Here is a 19,328-nt window from a genome sequence, read left to right as displayed (position 1 = left end):
ACTAACCCTCCTGCTCACCCAGACTGTTCTCTGCGTGCACACGCCTGTGCATCGTTGTGTGTCGGTGTCTCACAGCTGCTGCCCCTTGGTGCCAGCCTGTCCCAGCTCCCTTGGGCTGGTTGCTGCAGGGCTGTACCTGCTCCCATCCTGTCCACAGCCGTTGTTAAGTCCATGCTGAAGACGGCTGAGGAGAGCAATAGCTTTTGTGAACAATGCAGTGTTCAGAATGCCTTTTTATGCTTTCCTACAGAGGCAAAACTTGAAACGTTGTGCCAGTGTCCGGGGTAGTTTTTCAAGTGTGTGCTGACAATGTTATCTATGTGCATGTGTGTCTTCTGCATGCGAAGAGTGAGTGAGAGTGGTTTGTGCCATGTGTGGATACAGATTAGTTTTGGCTAAGGCAAGGAAGATGTATGACAAACAAACCCCTTTTCTCCTGCTGTGAACAAAATAGTTATTTGTAAGTATTTGCCAAACAGTTCGGATGAGCAATTTTAAGCATCAGGCATCAAAATTACTTGCAAACTGTTTGCTTTCTGCATGTGCCACTTGTGTTGTGTTGTGGTTCATAATTATTTGTTTTTGCTCAGTGGCTGCGTTATTGAACTTGAGAAAAAACAGAGATATAGAAATGTATAGTATGGGATAGGGATGAATGAGGAGTGCGAACACCCGGTGAGCTGTGCTTCCCAGCTCTGCCTTATGGAGATGTTCTCTCTGTTTTATGAGCAGAGAACCTGAGCTTGGAGTTGCTAGGTGAATTGCTGCAGTCACAAAGTGAAGCAAAATAGGCAGAAATAGAAGTTGGAATGCCTGACTCCACATGTAGAAAAGTTTGAGTTTGGAAGTCTGACAAACAAATAAAACTCGGTGCTAACTAGTTGCAGCAGGCAGCTTCTCTTGTCCACAAGCATGCTGCATGTGCTGTGAAGCAAGGCAAGAAGAGCAGAAGAGCTGCCCGTCTTCCAAATCACCATAAAGAGATTCAAATGTGCAAATGCTTGTTTACATATTATTTGAAATTCCCTTTGTTTTGTTTTGTTTTTGTTATTCTTTTTTTTATATATATATCTTATCTAAGTTTTTGTTTGATTAAAGCACTCTGTTGCAGTGTAGTCATGGCAACAAGTTTACTTGAATGAGTCTCTTTTTCTAGGAATGTAAGATATAAAAGAAAAGAAAAACAAACCCAAACAAGACAGGCCTTCATGTGGTCCTGACCCAGCCTTTATTCATAATGATGGAGGCTAAGAGAGTAGTGAGTGAGTGAGGAGCAAGCAGGGAGTTGTTTATGTGCGTTTGACTCCGTGAGTTTGCTGGAGACTCTGCTTATGTCTGCGCCTGTTCATACGAATGCCTTTGCATATCTTTTGTTCAAATACAACCTACTTGTGCATGACCACATAAGAGCTCTGGTCGCAGTGACGACGAAGTCCTGACCGCCTTCCTGTACTGAGCTGGATTGTCCTGGTTACAGCTGCAGAGAGAGCACAGAGGCACAGACTTGGGTGAGAATTCCCCGGAGAAAAATCGGTCCACGTCGGTGCAGCTCCTCTGTGATGTCTGCTTGAAACACCCCTGCTAATTCATTAACATTCAGCTACAGCAGATGGACGCTTGCAGTCATATCTGAAACTGCAATATGGACATCACCCAGCCTAGGACCTTTGCGTACGTAAAGTTTTACAGTGCTGTAACAATAATTGTTCCGAAATGTTCCCCGGTGGAAGGTGCACAGCTGTCTGGTGGGGTGCGGCTGTGCTAGCGGAGAGGTGATGTATGCTAATCCCGTAATTACTAGGGCATTGACTACACAACACCGATTTCTAGAAAGGAGGAGAATTAGAACAATACAAAACCTGTCTGCAGAGATGCCCAGTGATTTAAAGGCTTTCGAACACGTTAGCCCTAATTAATGTGAAAGCTGTAAGCCAGCTCAGGTAGTGTGTACTTCAGCACCTCCTAAATTGGTTAAGGCAGGTTCTACCTAGCCTTTAATTTGACCTCTCTAGCATGCATTAAAAGTAGTTACACCTTGATTACACTAGACTCTTGTGACACTTCACTTCCAAAGGATTAGCTACCAAAGTTCATCCGCCTAGTCTAAACAACTGTGCTTTGTGCACACGTGTTCGTATACGCTTGTGAATGAGGGGACGGACCCATGGCTGCTTCTTTTATAGCACTGTTTGGTGCTGGGACGGCACGCCAAATGTTATCTTCTTCTTGGTGGCCACTAATTTTGTGTTCTTTTAACCCAGCAATAGATTCCAGCCCTGCCTGGCTACTTGGATAGTCAGTTTTTCAGTGTTTCTTTTTGTTACTATGATTGTAGGCGGGAAGGCAGGCAGGAAGTTGGAGAGGGGAGTAGCACAGAGTGATCTACAAGTGCTGGGACACAGCCAAGCTCTAGATTAATACATCATGACCGTCATTTCAGCATCTTTTGATACTGTGAGTTTTTCTTAGCAATGGAGCAGATTAGAGTAGAAAAAAAACAAACAAACAAACAAAAAAAACAACCAACCAACAACCTAAAAGCAAACTTTAAGGAAAAAGAGAATCTGGTGATGGCTTTCTTCTGCATTACAGCTTTGATATCTCAAGTCTTTCACAAGAGCTACAAATTAGCAGTAAATAACATCTCAGGAGAGAAGAATAGGCGAGAGAGAAAGATGTGTTTTTAATTGCAATATGGGCACAAAGAAAGAGTATAGTTAATACAGAGAGAAAAACAGGGAGGCTGTCCAATGGCTGGAACTGCAAAGAAGAAGGCACTTGCCTTAAAAGTAAAGGGTCAGAGAGAATTGTTAATATAACAGCAGCTTTGATACTTAAAGCCTTATTCCACTGGTGATTTCTGTAAGTGCTCTTTTTACATCATGCAGGCACCAGTTGAGTGTTGCTAAATTTGTTGCTTTCCAAAACCTTTGTAGGGAAGGGCAATCTCTTGTGGGCCTTGAACACTGAAGTGTGAAGTCAGTAAAAAATTTTTTCCAATTGGTTTTAATGGAAATAGGAATCTGCCCTTTTAATTGAAACTTCTTGTTGCAGAGACCTCAAAGCTGATTCTGATCCGAATTTCCACAGCATACCTGAACCCCAACCACTGAGGAAGGGAGATGAATCGGTACTTTTATCCCGTTAGGTTTTCTGGTGCCATATCCTCTGTATTGAACTACGTAGATTGGTCTCACTGGTGTTCTGCTATACGGGGTTCTTGCAGGGAAGGTGATTTGGAAGAGGTATTTCATGAAAAGATTTGGATGGGAAGAGTTTTTTAACCCACGCTGACTGTCCTGGACCATTCTCTTGGAAGCAGCCAAGCTGCCTGCAGGAGGTAGGGATGTGTGCAATCGACAGCTCTGGTTTGTTGTGTAACCTCATGCTACCCTAACCCTACTTCCAACAAAGACACAAAATACCTCGTAGTGAGTTCTAGGGGGCTCCTTTTTCACCCCAAGAATTCAGTGTAAGTGGCAGTCTTCTGTATCAATGGGATTAAAAAGGGTACAGCCCAGCAGTTCCCAAGGAAGCCCTTTTTGAGAGGCAAAGCCCTTTCCAGTGTCCTCCTTCCCAACCCTCCGCCCCTGAAGACCCTCGTGTGCCCTCTCTGCTGCTGCTCTTGCTGCTGGGCTGTCAAAATCTCTCTTAATGAAGCAGTCTGGCCCGAGGCTAGTATTACCTCCAGTACTGATCCTGCTGGCAGCGCGGCTGGGCTGCTCACGTGCCGCAGCGAGCACAGAGCCGGGCCACACCTGGCAAGGAATAAAAGACAAAAAGCAGTGAATCCTGTCTGTTAGACAGCCTTGATGTCCTCCGAGGCTGTAAAAGGGACTGGAGAAGGCATGAATTTGGCTGGCTCGGGGAGTGGTGGTGCTTGGTCTCCTGCCTTGTCTTTCGGTCAGCTTAGGGTGACTTGGTAGGGTCAGAGCTGTCGCTTTCCATAATGGGTGTGATCACATCAGGGCAATTCTGGGGGAAAGGAGTGGGGAGAGGAGCTGTTAACTCGCAGTCATAAAGGGCTAAGCACCCTAGCTTTGTTCAGGGAAATGACAGGGCCCAGGGGGTACTGCCCCATTGGTGCAAGGACCTGCTTAACTACCTGAGCTCTCCTGGTGTGCAGGACACGGCTGGCATCCTTACTTTGGGGCTGTGAGGAACCCCTGGTATGGCACAGCCAGCCAGGAGCACTCTGTGGACTCGGTCTGGCCATTTTATTTGTGCCTGGGTGCCTCTTTCCTCCCAGCCTCAACCTGCCTTTCCTGTCAAGGGGCACAGCCTGCACCTACAATGAGTTTTTCAAACACTCAGCACCAGGAACCTTTGATCTCAGTTAGAAACTCAGGTTTACTGTCAGACGTAAATAACAAATTGCATATAGGATGTTCCCCCTCCTTTTACGGGTGGAATAATGGAGGCCTCTCCAGGATAAGTAATTTGTCCATGAAACTGATGACAGAATGAGGAGGAAAATCCTTATCAGTTAACTTTCAGACCTCTGCTTGAAGCACCATCTCTTCTTGTAATACGCTTTCCAGGACAGCTAGCTCTTGGCTGCTGTTGACACATTTGATCAGAGAGAAACAAAAGGTCCTGGTTTTGCTTCAATCCAGCATGATGTATTCCAGAAGTGAGGAACTAAACGTTAGAAAATGATCACTATTTATTACGCTCCCTGTGGTAGCGCCTCTCTGAGCAGATTAAGAATCATGCTTCCACTTTGCTAGGTGCGCTGGCAACACACTGCAAAAAGACACAGCCATTTGCACCCCCAGACTCTAGCACATTCCAATTCCTTAGTCTGGCATTTGCAAAGCATACCTGCTTCTCTCTTCAACCACGTGTGCGTGGATTTGCTTAGATCTCTCTGATCTGCTCACCAGTGGTGGATCTGTTTACACTAATCCCAAGAGCTCCACTCTTATGAGACTGGAGCTGAACAACTTGAGGCTCCTGCTGTCGGACTCTGGCTTCCAGACAGAGCTCTTATGCTTTATTACGGTGTGGAGGGGTAGGGAGGACTTGGTAGTAAATTTTAGTGCTTGTAAGAGACTGATAGGATCGCCTTGAATCTGCGCCTCTTGAATCCCTCCGAACTTTTCTGAGGTCTACCTGAAAGCATCGTGTGTGTGCAGGAAATGCAGCCTGGCCCAAGCCCTGCACCTCGGGTTGAGCCACCATCAGGAAGCCTCCCTCTGCCAGTGCTTGGCCAACGCACCTATATCATGACTGGAATCAAATACCCATATTTTTTGGGGACTGAAGCACAGCCAAGCAGTTGCTGCCCTTCCAGAATGAAGTTTAAGCAGATTCGTTTATGAGTAGGTTCAGATTTGAGCCCAGTTTCTTTAGAGATTGAAAGCAACTGAGCTGACGTGAAGTGGGAAAACCCCACGGCAAGTCAACTTTTCCCCTGAAAAGAGAAGGTAAACACAAATCCTCGGGGTTAGGAAAGGTTCCATCACAGCTGGCTGATACGGGCAGAGCAGACGCTGGGTGCTGTTAGGGGATCTGAGCGTGCAGCCAACCCACGGGATCTGAGGGGCCTGGAAGTGCCACAGGAGGATGTGTTCCTGCAGGGTGAAGGCCATTCCTGCTCCTGTGAGCCCTCCTGGAGGAAGCCTTGGGACTTATCTTTGGAGGTGGCCAAGCTCCCTGCACTTGGAGGTGAAGTTGCCCTTACGGATGGAGGTGGCAGAAGAACAGCAATCGCTGTGGCTGTAAGAGAAAGCAAGCTATAGAGGAAACACCATTCCCATCTAAAAAATTAAAAGCAATCAGCCCCGTGAAGCCAAATCGCAAATAAAATGGATTCAAATGAAGCCTGAAGAAGCTCTGCGAGCCCTGCAGAGAGCTCAGGGCAGTTGTAGGTGTGCCAGGCGAGGTTTTCTAGGAGGACAAGAGCAGTTCTGCTCACCCTACGGCCTCCTCACCTGAGCTCCATCCAGAGTCATCGCACGCTTTCGCGGAGAACGCCTGCGTCTCCCAGAGCCTCTTCCAAGCATTGTTCTTGGTTCATTAGGTGATAATAGAAAGTAATTTTTCCCCTGTCATCTTGAGCAATCAGAGGCATTAAGAATAAGAGCCTAAGCCTGAAAGCCTAAATGAGAGGGCTTGATGGGTATGTATATCTGCCTCCTTCATTAGAGCAAGAAGTGAGAGGATTGCTCCCAGAGCTTGCATTCCTGGTGAATAAATAGGCGAGGAAGAATCGTGGTCAAATGGGGCCAGGAGATGAGGTTTGGGGCTTCAGGTTCCATTCCCAGACCTGCTGAACCCCGGAGAGCCGTTTTCCTCCCCCTTTGCTGGTGTGAAGCAACAGCTTGTCCCACAAGGGGCCCATCAGAGGACGCGGTGTCGAGAGGGGTTCCCATCAGCTGGGGGCTGTGGGGGGCAGAGAGCACCCATGGGACCTCAGGCAAATCACTTGGTGCCCCAGTGTGAGCTCCTCACCCCTATTAGCCTGTGTTTACTCATAGTGGGACTGAGTAGCTGCATGAGTAACTGTGTAAACCCAGCACGAGTACAGCATTCACATTCTGGATCTCAGTTTCTTTACCACTAAAAGGAAGCTTTTTAGCTTCCTCGTAAAGGTGCTGGGAGGTGCTGGGCATTCTCATCTCTGCCCTGAGAGCATCAGAGAGAGGGTGCTGAAGGGGCCGGGGCTGGTTGGGAACTGCCCTGCTACCTGTCAGTGGCTACCAGTGGAGAGCAGATGGGAGAGAGACAAGCAAATCTATTTCTCCCTGTCTGGAAGGCAAATTTAACTTGCCACCAGCTCCCTTGTAAGAAAATATGTCCTAAAATGTGCACCTTGGAACAAAATCAAGAATTGTTGTTGTTTGGGATGGGATAGTGATGCCACCTTCTAAGACTTGTGGGGCATATTTCTTGTAGTATATTCAAGAGGATAATTTCTTTTTATTTCCCTTCCAGGTAGGATTCTTCCCACTCAGCCGATCCCAAGCAGCATCCAAAGGTAGGGACCTCTCATCACCATCACAAAGCTCCGTAACAACCACACAACTTAATTTTGGGCCGCACTGGGCTGCTCCGCGTGGCCGTCCACTACGGCTCCTAATGCAAAACCAAATTACAGCACACCCCCTACTTCTTCCTACATCCCTGGGGGGGGGAGGAAAGAGAAGGATGGAGCCCTCCTTCCCCAGGCTTTTCCCACCAGGAGCCTGCCAGGCAGAGCAGCGCACGCAGCCAGGCGTGCGGAGGGAGGCGAGCCCGGCTGGCAGGGGGCAAGCCCAGCCGCGCCAGCCGCCGGAGCCGGGCTGGCGGCTCCCCTGCGGCTCCGGAGTTGGCTCCGGAGCCGGATCCGGAGCTGGCCCCGGAGCTGGCCCCGCCGGCCGTCGCTCACCCCCTGTCTCCCCGCCGCCGCCGCCGCCGCCGGCGCGGCGCTTGCAAGCGCCTCCGCTCTTTAAATGGGCCAAGTTAAGAGAAGCGGCGGCGGCGGAGGGAAAGCTTGTTTGGTCGGAGTCTGGGAAGTGCGCTGCGACTTCGGAGCGCAGATCAATATATGTCTGTCCCGGCTCGGGGGAGGGCCGGGGGGGCGAGCCGGCAGCCCGACACAGAGCGGCGTTTAGGGGCTGGGGGCGCCTGCGTGGGGAGCGCACGGCGTGCAGAAAAGCACGAGCTGGCGGGGCTGTACATGCGTGTGTATATATATATAAATATGTAGATAAATATATATATGCACACACATATCTCTGTAACATAATACCGTGTCGGCTTTTTTTTTTTTTTTTTTTTTTTCCTTAAATTCCGCGCAGGAGTGGGAATTAAAATACCAACTGGCGGTGCTCCGAACCCGCCGGTGGGAGCGGGGCGAGGGCGCAGGGGTGCAGGTGGAGGGGAGGGAGGGAGGGAGGGAGAGGGGGGGAGGCCCCCGGGAAACTTCGCCGGCCGGCCGGCTGCTTGCAGCCCCCGGGCGCTGCGGGGCAGGGCAGGGGCGGCCGGCACCGGGCGGCCCCCGGGGGCCGGATCCTGCCCGCGCCCGGCGGGCGCCGGCGGCGGCGGCGGCGGCGGAGGGGAGGGAGGCGGATGGCGGGGTGGCGGCGGCGGGGGCGCAGCGTTTCATTTTAATTATCGCCTAGAAATAAATAAACCAGGTGTCAGTTTAAAGGAAGGAGGGGAGGAAGAAAGGGGGGGGAGGGTTGGGGGGGGGGAAGGAGGGCGAAAGGGGGCCGGGTGGGCGGCGGGGAACCCTCCAGCCTGGTGAGAAGGTGGGTCGATCTAGGGGAATCAATAAGCGCTTTTTTTTTTTTTTTTTTTTTTTTTTTTTTTTTAAACCAAAATAATGTCTACGGCAGCGGAGACCTCTCCGAGATGTCAGGTATTAGTCCGGAGGGGCAGATCTGCGAGCCACACGGCAGCTCCCGGGGCTACGGTACATTAGGCTCTCCGTGGGAGAGGGATCCCAGGGAGCTCCGCTGGGGAGCCAGCCCAGGAGATTTGTTCGCGGGCTGCTCCGGGGGATACCAGCCACCTCCGGCACCCGAGCGCCAAAGGTGCTCGTGTTCCTGCTGCTGCTGCTGCTGCTGCTGCTGGCGCATTTCATCCAAACTCCAGCCAGAGCGGGGGCAAGTTGAGCCGGAGACATCAGAGCCACTGCGCTTTGGAGAGACGAGGGCGCCCGGGGAGCGCAGTAGCACCATGCCTGCTATCAAGAAGGAGCGACTTGACAGGGAAGAGCTGGCCCTGGCAGCCTTTAACCAACCCATGGAAACCTTACCTGACTATCTCGCCCCTCTGGCCGCCGCTGCCATGCCGGTGGTAGCCCCCCACCCGCCGGCGTACGAGCAGATCTTTGCCCACCGCGCGTACCTGGGCTTCCACGAGAGCCCCCACCCCTCCCACCCCCACCACCACCTCCCCGAGGACCTGATGCTGGAGAGGTTTTCCTCCATCCCGGATTTCCAGCCCGTCTTTGACAACGGCGAGCCTTGCATCGAGGTGGAGTGCGGGGAGAACAAGGCGCTGCTCTACATCAATAAGTTGTGCCAGGGGAGCAAGGGACCCTCTATCCGGTACCGGGGCGAGTGGCTCACCCCAAACGAGTTCCAGTTTGTCAGCGGCAGGGAGACGGCCAAGGACTGGAAGCGCAGCATCAGGCACAAAGGTAGGGGCGCTGCTCCCCCCCCCCACCTTGCAATATTTTTTGGGGGGTCCCCCAAATTTCGCCGCTCTTCCTCAGCATCCTCCCCTTCGCCCCCCCCCCGCTTCGGTGGCCGGATCCGGGCAGGGGGGGGGGGGAGCTGTGTGGGTGGGTGTTGGGGGAAGCGGGGGGGGCTCCCTGTTACCGGGGGGGGACCTCGTATTGCCTCGCCGTGCCCCCCCACCCCCCCGGGGCTCTCCCCGCCGCCCCCCACCCGGGCACCCCAGGAGCGGCGCAGCGCGGCTGGAAGTTTTCCCAGCGATTTGGCAGCGCCGGCGGGGGGAGGAAGAAGAGGAGGAGGAAGAAGAGAGGAGGTGGAGGGGGGGGGGACGACGAGTTATGTTGGGGGGGGGGAGAGGCGTCTCTTCGTTAAGGGGGGGGGAAGAAGTTTCGCTCCGTGCGGGCAGACGGCGGGGGGCACCCTGGGGGGGGGGGGACACACACTCGGGGGGGGGACAGACAAACTGGGAGGGGAAGGACAGGACCCAGGGGGGGTCACAGGATCCGGGGGGGGTCAGAGGACACGGAGGGGGGGGGCAGGGAGCCGGGGGCTGAGCCTCGGCGCCACGGGGAGCGGCGGCTCCGTCGCGCCGGGGTGAGGACAAGGCAGCTCCGGGGCGGCGGGCGGGGCGCCGGGGGGGTGTTCCCCCGGCTGCTGGGTGGTGCGGGACCTCCGCCGTGCTGCCGGGGGGGGGAGCCGGTCCTCCCCCCCCCCTTTTCCTTTCCCTCCATCCCTCCCTCCCTCCTTCCTTCCCTCCCTCCTTCTCTCCCTCCCCGCCGCAGTCCCGGCGCCGGGGCCGGCGCGGCGGAGCTGCTGGTGCGGGCGGCAGGTGGAGGCAGAGCGGGGAGCCGCAGCCGGCCTGGGGGGGGGGGGAGATGGGGAGGGGGGGGGGGGGGTCGGTGGGGATGGGGAGGGGAAGGGGTATGGGGGGGGTGAGGGGGCGAGGAGAGGAGCCACGCAATTAGCGAGAGCCGGGGGGGGGCGCACGGAGGGGGGGGGGGGGGCCGGGGAGGTGGCTGACACCTCGCCCCGGTTATTGATCGCCGGGGGGGGGGGGATGAAAAAGGGGGAGCAGCTGCGGGGGCTGCTCCGGCTGGCGGTGCCGCACTCCTTCCCAAGCCAAAAAAAAAACCAACAAAATGTTGAGAAATGTCTTATTTTTAGAAAATCGTATTTTTGAAAAAAATCTCAATTAAAAAACCGTAATTAAAAAATCTATCTTAAACATCTTTATTTTAAAATCTTAATTAAAAATTCTTTATTAAAAATTCTTTATTTAAAAACCTTAATTAGAAAAAATCTTATTTTTTAAACCTTAATTAAAAATATTTTTAAAATCTTATTTTTAATTTTTTTTAATTCTTAATTTTTGCTTTTGGCACTGGCTGCCTTCAGGAAACCTCAGCTCCTCCGGGGTGAGTCAGGAGAGGCCCGAGCTTGAACTGGAGGAGCTTTTTTTTTTGGGGGGGGGGGGGAGGAAGGCTTTGGGCAGCGCAGAGCCCCCCGGGGGGCTCCGGTGGGTCGGGGGTCGCCTCCCCCCGGGCAGCTCGGGGAAGGAGCAGGCAGCAGCCGGGGTGGGTAGGTGCTGGCAGGCAGGGGGGCAGCGCCTGTCTCCTTGGATCCTTTCCTCCTGTGAAGGTGCTGATTTTTTTTTTTTCTTTTTTTTTCTTTCTGCTTCTCCTCCTTGTTTCCTTCTCCTCCGCATCCAGGGAAAAGTTTGAAGACTCTTATGTCCAAAGGAATCTTACAGGTACATCCTCCAATCTGTGATTGCCCTGGGTGTCGAATTTCGTCTCCAGTGGTAAGATTACTGTTAAATATGTGCTTTAGTTAAGACATCTCCCCTCTCCTCCGCCTCCTCCCCTTAAAAAAAAAAAAAAAAAAAAAAAAAAAAAAGAACAAACCAAAAAAAAAAACCAACCACCAGCCCTTTGCTTCTGTGCTCCGGTAGGAGCTGCCAGTCCCTGGGGCTGCCAGCGCTGCTTGCAGACAGCGCAGGTGGGAAGAGAGGTGTTTAACCTAGAGGCTGCGGCGCGATTGTGTGGCTTTCGGGGGGAGCTGGCTCCGTGCAAGCGGCCAGCCGCTCAGCAGCTTCGTCCTTATCCTCACCCCTCGATTCTTGTGTGTTTTGCAGAGGTGTAAAGTGGATAAATAAAGCAGAAGGGCATTGCGAATGCACCCGCGTGCTAGAGTCAGAGCAGCCACGGGTTACAAACCATTAATGATTTTTTTTTAAAGCTAAGCTGAAGGAGGAACGAGCTCATCTTAAGCATTCACAACTTTTACAGCATTCGTCTCGTAAATCACTGCTTTTGTAGATCTTTGCAGCACAACTTTTGGGTTCCTCTCTGCCGTCACCTTGAGAACTTTCAAAATCTCTATATGGCACCAGCATCTTCATCCAAAAGATGCTGGTGCTGTAAATAAAAACCAACTGAAATTGTGGTCAACCGAGGCATTAAAACCAGTTCTTTGTGTGCAGGAATTACCATAAAATACAGAAATACCAAAAGGTGATGGCAAAACTGTTGGCTCATGGAAGTGAACCAGGTCGTGGTCTGAAAAGCCAGCCGTGACTTGGGACGTTGTTGTCAGTAGCACTGTGGGAGCAGCTGCCACTTGCGACTTGCTTCCTTTAATCCACTGAAATTACCCATTTTTTTCTTGTGTTGTTTCTATGGGATCCGAGGGATGTTCTGTTCCACGCGCAGCATCTTCATGATGCTCATCTTGGATTTGAGGACTGAGATGCTTTCTGCATGGCGTATATATGTGCATGTGATGTGTGTCCACAGACAAACACGGTCACAGCTGTGGGGTCTGTCTGTGGGGTCAGCTTGGGGGAGCAGCCGCCTGGCCCCACTGAGCTCCCAGGTACAGCTCCGCTGCCTTACGTGTTATCCTAAACCCAGCAGGGCAGATGGACCACCAAAACCTGGTGTTTCTGAGGGACTGCTGTCATTCCTCTGAGTCTGGGGGCAAAGTTTGGGGTGCTGTGTGATAAACTTGCTGCCGTGTTGAGTTCTGTGTGTGCTTTAATCACTAATCTGTATGGACTGGAGGCCAACGAGCAGGGATCTGAAGACCAAAGACCCAGACTTGCTGCTGGGGCTAAGTGCCTGGCCAGGTGATGCTGGCTGCTTGTAATTTTCGGCGTAGCGAGTTGTGTGGAGCGGTGGCCAAAGGCCACCTCGTACTTCCCTAGCAGCAGCATTTTTTAATAGATGCGCGGGGATGCTGTGCATTTACAAAGGGAGGCAGCTGGGCATGGAACAAAGGCTATATTAAAGTGGCTTTTAAAATAGAACTGAATTTGAGAAGTTCAGACAGGGAAAGAAGGCTTCGTGTGGTTTTGGGAGAGGAGAAATGAATCCCCCTGGACTTGGCTCCTGCTGCTAACCCACTCGTGTGAGCTGCTTGCAGGGGGGTCGGTGTCAGAATGCGCCCAGGGGGGCCAAACCCCAGCGAGAGCTTTCATCCAAGCTGTGTTTCTCAGTGCGTGCTGCATTTTCTGGGCTGTAATTAGACCGTAGTCCTGACTGAGTGACAATTTCACGTTTGGAACCTGAAGGCTTTTGGTAGCGCCTCGTAGCAGCTGCGTGTGCTGCACATTCAAAACAGTGCCACGAGGAAGGGGGGTGCCCACCCCTCTCCACCTTTCCAGATGTAGGTACCACTGCCCAACCATGGAATTTTGGGGATGTTCGGGGTACCCTGGGTGCTTGCGTTCAGACAGGGACACGGCGATGGGGAGCTGGCTCCATCCTCCTCCTCTTGGAGCGAGGTCAGTCCCAGCAGAGCCCCCCTTGGCACAGGGCTGGCCGGCTGCTGGCGGCTCTCCGCACCCTGCCCTTCTCTCTGCCGCTGCCAGCAAGAAGAGGCAGCGCCGCAGGGCTCGGGTCGAAGCCCCCCGAGCTCGGGTCGGAGCCCTCAGCCCCGTCTGGCGCCGCGCTGCTCCCCCCCTGCCTTTGGGGCCAGCCCTGCCGGGGGCTCCCCCGCCGTGGCTGGGGAAAAGAGTGGCGCCCGGCCCCCGTCGCGCCCGGCTCCGTCGCCCCCCGCCGCCCCGTCGCAGCTCGTTTGCTGCAGCTGCAGACAGCGGCCGGCGCCGGGGCCAGCTCCGCCACCGACCGCTGGTTTCCTGCGAGGCGGAGGGGGAGCAGCCGCGTCGCGCCGGCTGCACTGGCGCCTTCTCCCCCCGGGCAGCAGCCGCCCCCGTGCCGGCATCCATCCATCCATCCATCCATCCATCCGTCCGTCCGTCCGTCCGTCCGTCCGTCCATCCATCCATCCATCCATCCACCCACACATCCATCAGCGGGGACCAGGGGGAGCCGCTGCCGGCCGGGAAGGCTGCGCGGAGAGGCTTGGGGGGCCCTGGGTGGAAGGGGTTGTGGGGGGCATGGGGGGACCCTCGGGATTTGGGGAGAAAGGAGGGTCCCCAGGGGAGGGCAGGGATGCTCGGGGGAGGGCAGTGTGGTGTGTTCTTCCCCCCAGCTCTGCTGAAAAGGGGAGTGGGGTGCTGTGTGACCCCCCCCATGTGCCCTCCTGGAGGGTGGCCGTGCCCCCCGTCATCCCGTCCTCCTTTCCCCGTACCCAGCCTTTGCCCCGGAGCTTTTCCAGATGCGGAGGGGAGACGCCGTGCTCAGCTCTGGGTCCCTGCAGCTATTTTGGAGGCGCGGGATGCCAGGCGTCCATAGGAGAGGTTTTGAGGAGGGGCCTGCCCCCACGCTCAGCACACGTCAGTTCTGGGCAGACACAGCTCGTCTCGCTCGGAGCCCTGGATGCCTTCCAGGCCATTCTGGTGAAACCCGTTCCCCGCAGGGTTCCCCCCGTCCCCTCCACGCCTCGCAGCGCTCCCCAGCACAACGGCTCCGCTTCCAGACCCCCAGCAGGGGCCGTGCTGGACGCTCCCTCCTGAACGTGACCCGTGCTCGCCGGCGGTGGTCTGGGCGCAGGGGGGGAGCCTGATGATTTCTGTAAGAGCAGCACTAAAATCTTTACTGCCGAAACAAAGCGTCTCGGGTTTGCAAAGTCTGGCATCGCGTGGCCGGTGTGACGCAGGGCAGGGGTTTCTTACCAGGCTTTTGCTTGGGTTGTTTCCCTCGTCAACATGACCCTCGCTGTGTGGTGCTACTTGTGCTGCCTCCGAAGGTGTGCTAGGGCTGGCTGTTGGCTACTCCTCATCCTTTTTTCCCATGGAAAGGGCGGCTGAAAGGCTGCCCACGGTGGGCTTTGAGGTCCAGGTCACAGCTACAGAAGGCAGGCAGGCTTCTAAAAAGTCTGATTTATTTTTAAATGTGCCGTAGCTGCATTCAAGCCAAACAGAAAGCACGACAGAATGTGTGTTTTGGTTTTTGTTTTTTTTTTTTTACTCCGCTTCCTTCGTTGCATGTCAGGACACATGGTAATTGTGCATAACTTGGCCGATGACGATGGTAATTTGTTTGGTTACTGGGGTGGTGTTTTGCTCTTGATTTGATTTATATGTGCTTCTTTTTATTTGCTGCTTCTTTGCTCGCTTGTTGTTGCTTTCTTTCGATGCCCCCGAAGATAAGGCGTTAGTCCAAGACTTTGTCAAGGGCGGGAAGAGGAAAAATCTGCTTATTTAAAACCAAGATGACAGCAATCAGCCAAGGCCCTGTTATTTAGCCCTAAGACTGCTGAGTGCTCTGCTGCCTGCTCGTTCGGAGGGGCAGGGGCTCTGCACCTCCCTCCAGCACTGCCTGACTTCTCCTGGGCTCTGGCTGCAGCCGCAGGCACTGCCCTGCCCCGGGGATGCCCTCCTGCCACTGCTGCTCGGTGGCTCGGTGGGGAGCCAGGAGCAGATCCGCATGGGGTAGGGCCAGCAGTGCCACCGAGACCCCGTGGGCACCGGGACCCGAATTCAGAGGCTGCCCCCAAACGGGGACCGTGCCCCGCTGGGCGTGAGCCTTGCAAGAGAGCCTTGCTGCGAGGGCTTCGCCTGCTGCTGGAAAATGTAGTTGGCTGCCCGTAGAGGCAGGATTAAGTCAGAAAATTTACTTCTAACCGAATAGATTAGATTTAGGTTCCTTTCCGAGCTGCCGTGGCCTCAAGGATTGGAGCTGGAGAATCTTGGGGTTTATGTGAAGGGGGCTGTTCATAACTTCGCCTTTGCGTCTCTGGGGGCAGCCTTATGAATGTGCAAAAAGCCCCTCTGTAAAGCAGACTTATAAACCTTTTTATCCCCCCAAGGTCTTTGGCACAGTCTGTTGATTTTTATTTGTGGTTTCATGCTGATTTGGATTGTTGCTTTTAATCCAGCACATTTTAGTTTAGGTTAGCATTTGTTGGAGGCTTTTTTTTTCCTTTTTTTTTTTTTAAACGAACTTCACTCAGGTGATTTTTAGGGCACATGTGTTGTACTAAGAACGTCTAACTTAAATTTGAGCTGAAGAGTGTATCCCAAATCCATCAGGCACCACCTTCAGGGAGAGATTGGGGATATGGCACGTTGTGCGTCTGCGTGGAGAGACCTCCTTACTGGGAGAGGTGAGAGGCTGAGCACACAGCTTGCCAGGTTCCCAAACCCAAAGGCAGCAGGAGCACGTTTGTGTGCCGCTTTCATGGAGGGTCCCCAAAATTAGCCACTTTTGGGTCATTCAGCACTGTGCAAGGGAAAACTGGCAGCTGGAAGCAGGCACGGGTGCGGGTGAGAGGTGCTCCTGGAGGCATTTTGGGCTGGAAGTTATCCCTGCTGGTCCTTGAGCTCAGCTTGGGGACAGGGCACGCTGCCACTGCCTGGTGCTGTCCGGCGCCAGGGGTTTGGAGGGGGGGTTGTTGAGAACTGCTGGTTATTATTTTACGCAGGGGCAGAACAAACCCAGATCAATAGGGCTAAGAGTGCCAGCACAATACTGAAGGATTTAATTTTGTGGATTATTAAATACCCTCTGGAAAGGAAAATATTAATTGGATTGCAGTCTTGTGAGTGAACAGCAGAGATGTATAAGCAGCCATGGCTTAGGAAAATAATTTTATCTTCCTGTGGGTTTTAAAGAGGTCCAAGAGGGGGAGGTTTGCCATAATGCTAAGGCGGCAGTGAAGATTTTTTACTCTTTGGTGAACAACGAGGAGAAACTGGGTGCAAGAGGTCTCGTGTGATGGAAGGAGCGAGGAAGCTCCATCCGTGAGCTCAGGTTAGTGCCTGTGAGCAATGGGTCCACCAACTTTTGGAGTGGTGTTGGCTCCTTGGGAGAGCCGAGGAGAGCATCACCTGCGCCGCCCCGTGTTGTGCCCTGCCCTGGGCTCAGGATTTTACGCACGAAGGCAGCGGAGGTTTTGCAGCCAGCACCGCGTGCCTGGCGAGCTGCTGGGTTTGTGTTCCACCAGGCCTGGAGAATCTACCGCAAGCAAGTTGCAGCTGGGAAGAAAGCAGGATAAATAAATATATAAAGCAGCGAAAGCAGCAGCATCTTGTTAGCGGTGTGTCAAGGGCAGTGTAAAGGTGAGATAGGATAAGTAATTTTGCTGTCAAAATTATTTAGAGATGTCATTAAACTGCTTAGGGCTGTCTCTGCTGCTTCAGGGCACAGACACCTGGTTTTAATTTGCAGTGGTCTATGTCCAAACCTGCTGGCCTTATTCAAAGGGATCAGTGCTAATTTGGAGCCTGGTGGCAAATGCCTTTCGTGAACACGGGATCTAAATGGCAGAGGTGACTAAAAGACCAGAATTAACTCCCTCATAAACTCCGTTCATTTTTCTTTTCCTGGGGTTGTAAAACCATAACCTAGTTAAGTTTGCAGAGCTGATGAACTTTTCAGATTGCTTGTTCTGGTTCAGCTCTGGGGGAAGGAGAACAGGGAAGCAGTCCCGTATTGGCCCCAGCCATTGGCAGAGAGACCCACGCTGTTCCTAATGAAGTAATGCTTGGTCGGAATTTTGCGCTTGCAAAATTACTTTGTTTTGTCTATAATTCTTTTTCCTCCCCTCCTTTCTCTCCCTCTCTCTCTTTCCTTCCTTTCTGGGTTGTCTTGTTCTGTTTCTTACGCACAGTTTGCTTCCTTTCTCCAGAAAACTTCCTGCCACACAGCAGACACCGCTGCTGACTCTTGTTCAGCATCTCTGCCCTCTTGGCTCCCTTCTTCCTCCTCCAGGTTGAAGTTCAGCATCTTCACCGAGTCAGCAGCTGGAGAAACACCATTCCCACCATTTCAGGGCTCCTTTCCGTTTGGAGCTATTCAGCTTCCTCACTTCTGGTAGTGAAAAGCTCGTTATTGGGCTCTGTGTCCCGGATTGGTGTTAAGGGTGATGCAAAGACATCCCAGAAGTTATTTATTGGTGCAGGGTTGTAAGTAAAATGGAGAGCTGCAAAATCCAGGAATACCTTCAAGCCAAAATTTGCACTTTTTACTTTCTGGATGAAAATATTCCTGCACGCCAAATCCCTCTGTTTTAAAGTGTTGAGGTCGCTTCGATCAGCGTGTGAAGGAGACGTTTTCAATCCCCTGTACCTCCAGCGAGGCCGACACCTGCGCCTGCATCCTCCAGCACGCCGCTCGGGCTGCTGTGCTGCAGCATCAGAGCAGGGGCTCGTCCAAACCGCCGTTTTTTTTCCAGCAGGGTGCTTGCCAGAGGAAGGCGAACAGGATTTGACCCCGAGCTGCAGCTGGGAAAGGGAACGGTGAGATAAATGGGCGAGCAGCAGGCAGCGATGGAGGCTAAGTGTCCTGCCGCTCCTTGAGGGACTGAAGAGCTGAAAGCTCCCGTTATTTTGCACGCTAATTGTTCATCCACGTTTGTGCTGCCACGGCAGCTCTTGCTAGTGGAGATCTCCCGTAGATTTGGCCAAAGTTGCTGTATTTGTACCAGCACACGGCCGCTGCTCAGCTCTGCCCAAGTGGTGGCGGGGCAGTGACGTGGAGCAAGAGGCCTCGCCGTGGCTCGGTTGTCTGTGAGCGTAGTGGTGCTGCCTTGTGTTTTATCGTCTTGAAAAATGGGGGAGAAATGACTTTGGAATAAGGTTTCATTAATATTTTGAGAAGCAACAGCATTTTCTGTCTTTAGATGTAAGTCGGTGGGCAGTACCTGTGATTTTTGCATTGTGCTGCTCGGTTGGGAAGGGAGAATGTTTCTTCAGATAATTAAGAAGCAGAAAAACTTCAGAGCTTTTGATGATAGAAGAGGGACTCGCCAGCCCTTTGGTCCAGAAAATACATCTGCTTCTGAACTGTTTCTGACGATGGCACTGCAACAAAGTCGTGTGTTGGCTCGCGGCTGATTCCCGGCGTAGTGCCGGGAGGTGCGATCGCTTCGGATCATGCAAGAAGCAGCTCGGGGATTTTAAACAGCTTCGGTGAACTCGGGCCTCTTAATCACCGCCGCTTCTTCGTATCAAACTTTTCTCTTGAAAGAAAGCAGCCCACTCCGCCCAGCCCGAGGGTCTCACCCCTCGGAGCTCGTCTTTATCGCCGCGTCCCCGGGGCCTTGCAAATTCAGCGTTACGAGCAGATTCCTCTCCAACGGTAGCTACTGCTCTGCCTATCTCAGCCCATCAAATTGCAAAAAACTCCCTCGTAACCCCATCCTTTCTTTTTATTGGGCGATGCAGGCGATAGGTGGTACTCGGCTCGGCTGGAGCTGCTTTTGCCGTGTTGCCAGGGCAACCGGAGATAGCCCCCGCCGACAGGAAAGGGCAAGCATTCCTTTCTGCCACCGGCTGGAGCATCAGTGATTGAATGAGATTAGATGGAATTAGATAATCCCGAAATTCGCAGTGATTTGACGCCAGACCTTTATTAAATAAGTAAAAGTACCGGCCCTTGTAGGAAAAATGAATTCTCGTAGATCAATAACTTTTCCCACCATTTGTCACAGCTGTGATTCTGAAGATCTCTTTTTCTGTGATGTGGGGCTAACCACACAAACAAACCTTTTTTTTCCTTTTTTTTTTTTTTCTCTCTCCCAGAGGGAACTATGATATCAATTCCTCGTTTATTTCCCCCTTGTGATTCACCCACTTAACCATAAAGCACACTTAGAAAGGAAAGCACTACACGATTCTTCAGTGATGGTTCAATGAACTACAGCGTACAGGAGTTACTTAAAATTGTACACTGGTAGTCTTAACTATAGCTGTGTTTTAGGGTCCTTTTTTTTTTAAGAAAAAAAAAAAGCTGTGTGTTGTGAACGGCAGCG

The 19,328-nt window shown here is 52.8% G+C and overlaps 1 protein-coding gene and 1 long non-coding RNA gene across 3 annotated transcripts in view; one reads left to right on the top strand and one right to left on the bottom strand.

Moving 5' to 3' along the window:
• Positions 1-1,209: 1,209 nt before the first annotated feature.
• On the bottom strand, positions 1,210-9,036 carry LOC137843554 (uncharacterized). Its single transcript, XR_011089581.1, has 2 exons — positions 8,896-9,036; positions 1,210-3,975 (listed from the first exon to the last, which is right to left on the bottom strand). It is a non-coding gene; the product is annotated as an uncharacterized lncRNA (long non-coding RNA).
• The window catches only part of SAMD11 (sterile alpha motif domain containing 11), a 102,457-nt gene continuing 91,453 nt past the window's right edge, over positions 8,325-19,328 (top strand). For both annotated transcript variants that reach the window (XM_068658908.1, XM_068658907.1), the window contains exons 1-2: positions 8,325-9,133; positions 10,880-10,971. In XM_068658908.1, the coding sequence (XP_068515009.1) occupies positions 8,341-9,133; positions 10,880-10,971 (885 nt within the window). In that variant the 5' untranslated portion in view covers positions 8,325-8,340. The remainder of the gene's footprint in view (positions 9,134-10,879; positions 10,972-19,328) is intronic.

The sequence above is a fragment of the Anas acuta genome, chromosome 22, assembly GCF_963932015.1.
Source record: "Anas acuta chromosome 22, bAnaAcu1.1, whole genome shotgun sequence".
Lineage (NCBI taxonomy): Eukaryota > Metazoa > Chordata > Aves > Anseriformes > Anatidae > Anas > Anas acuta.
Note: the sequence above shows the minus strand (reverse complement) of the source record. Positions and strands in the feature narration are given on the sequence as shown.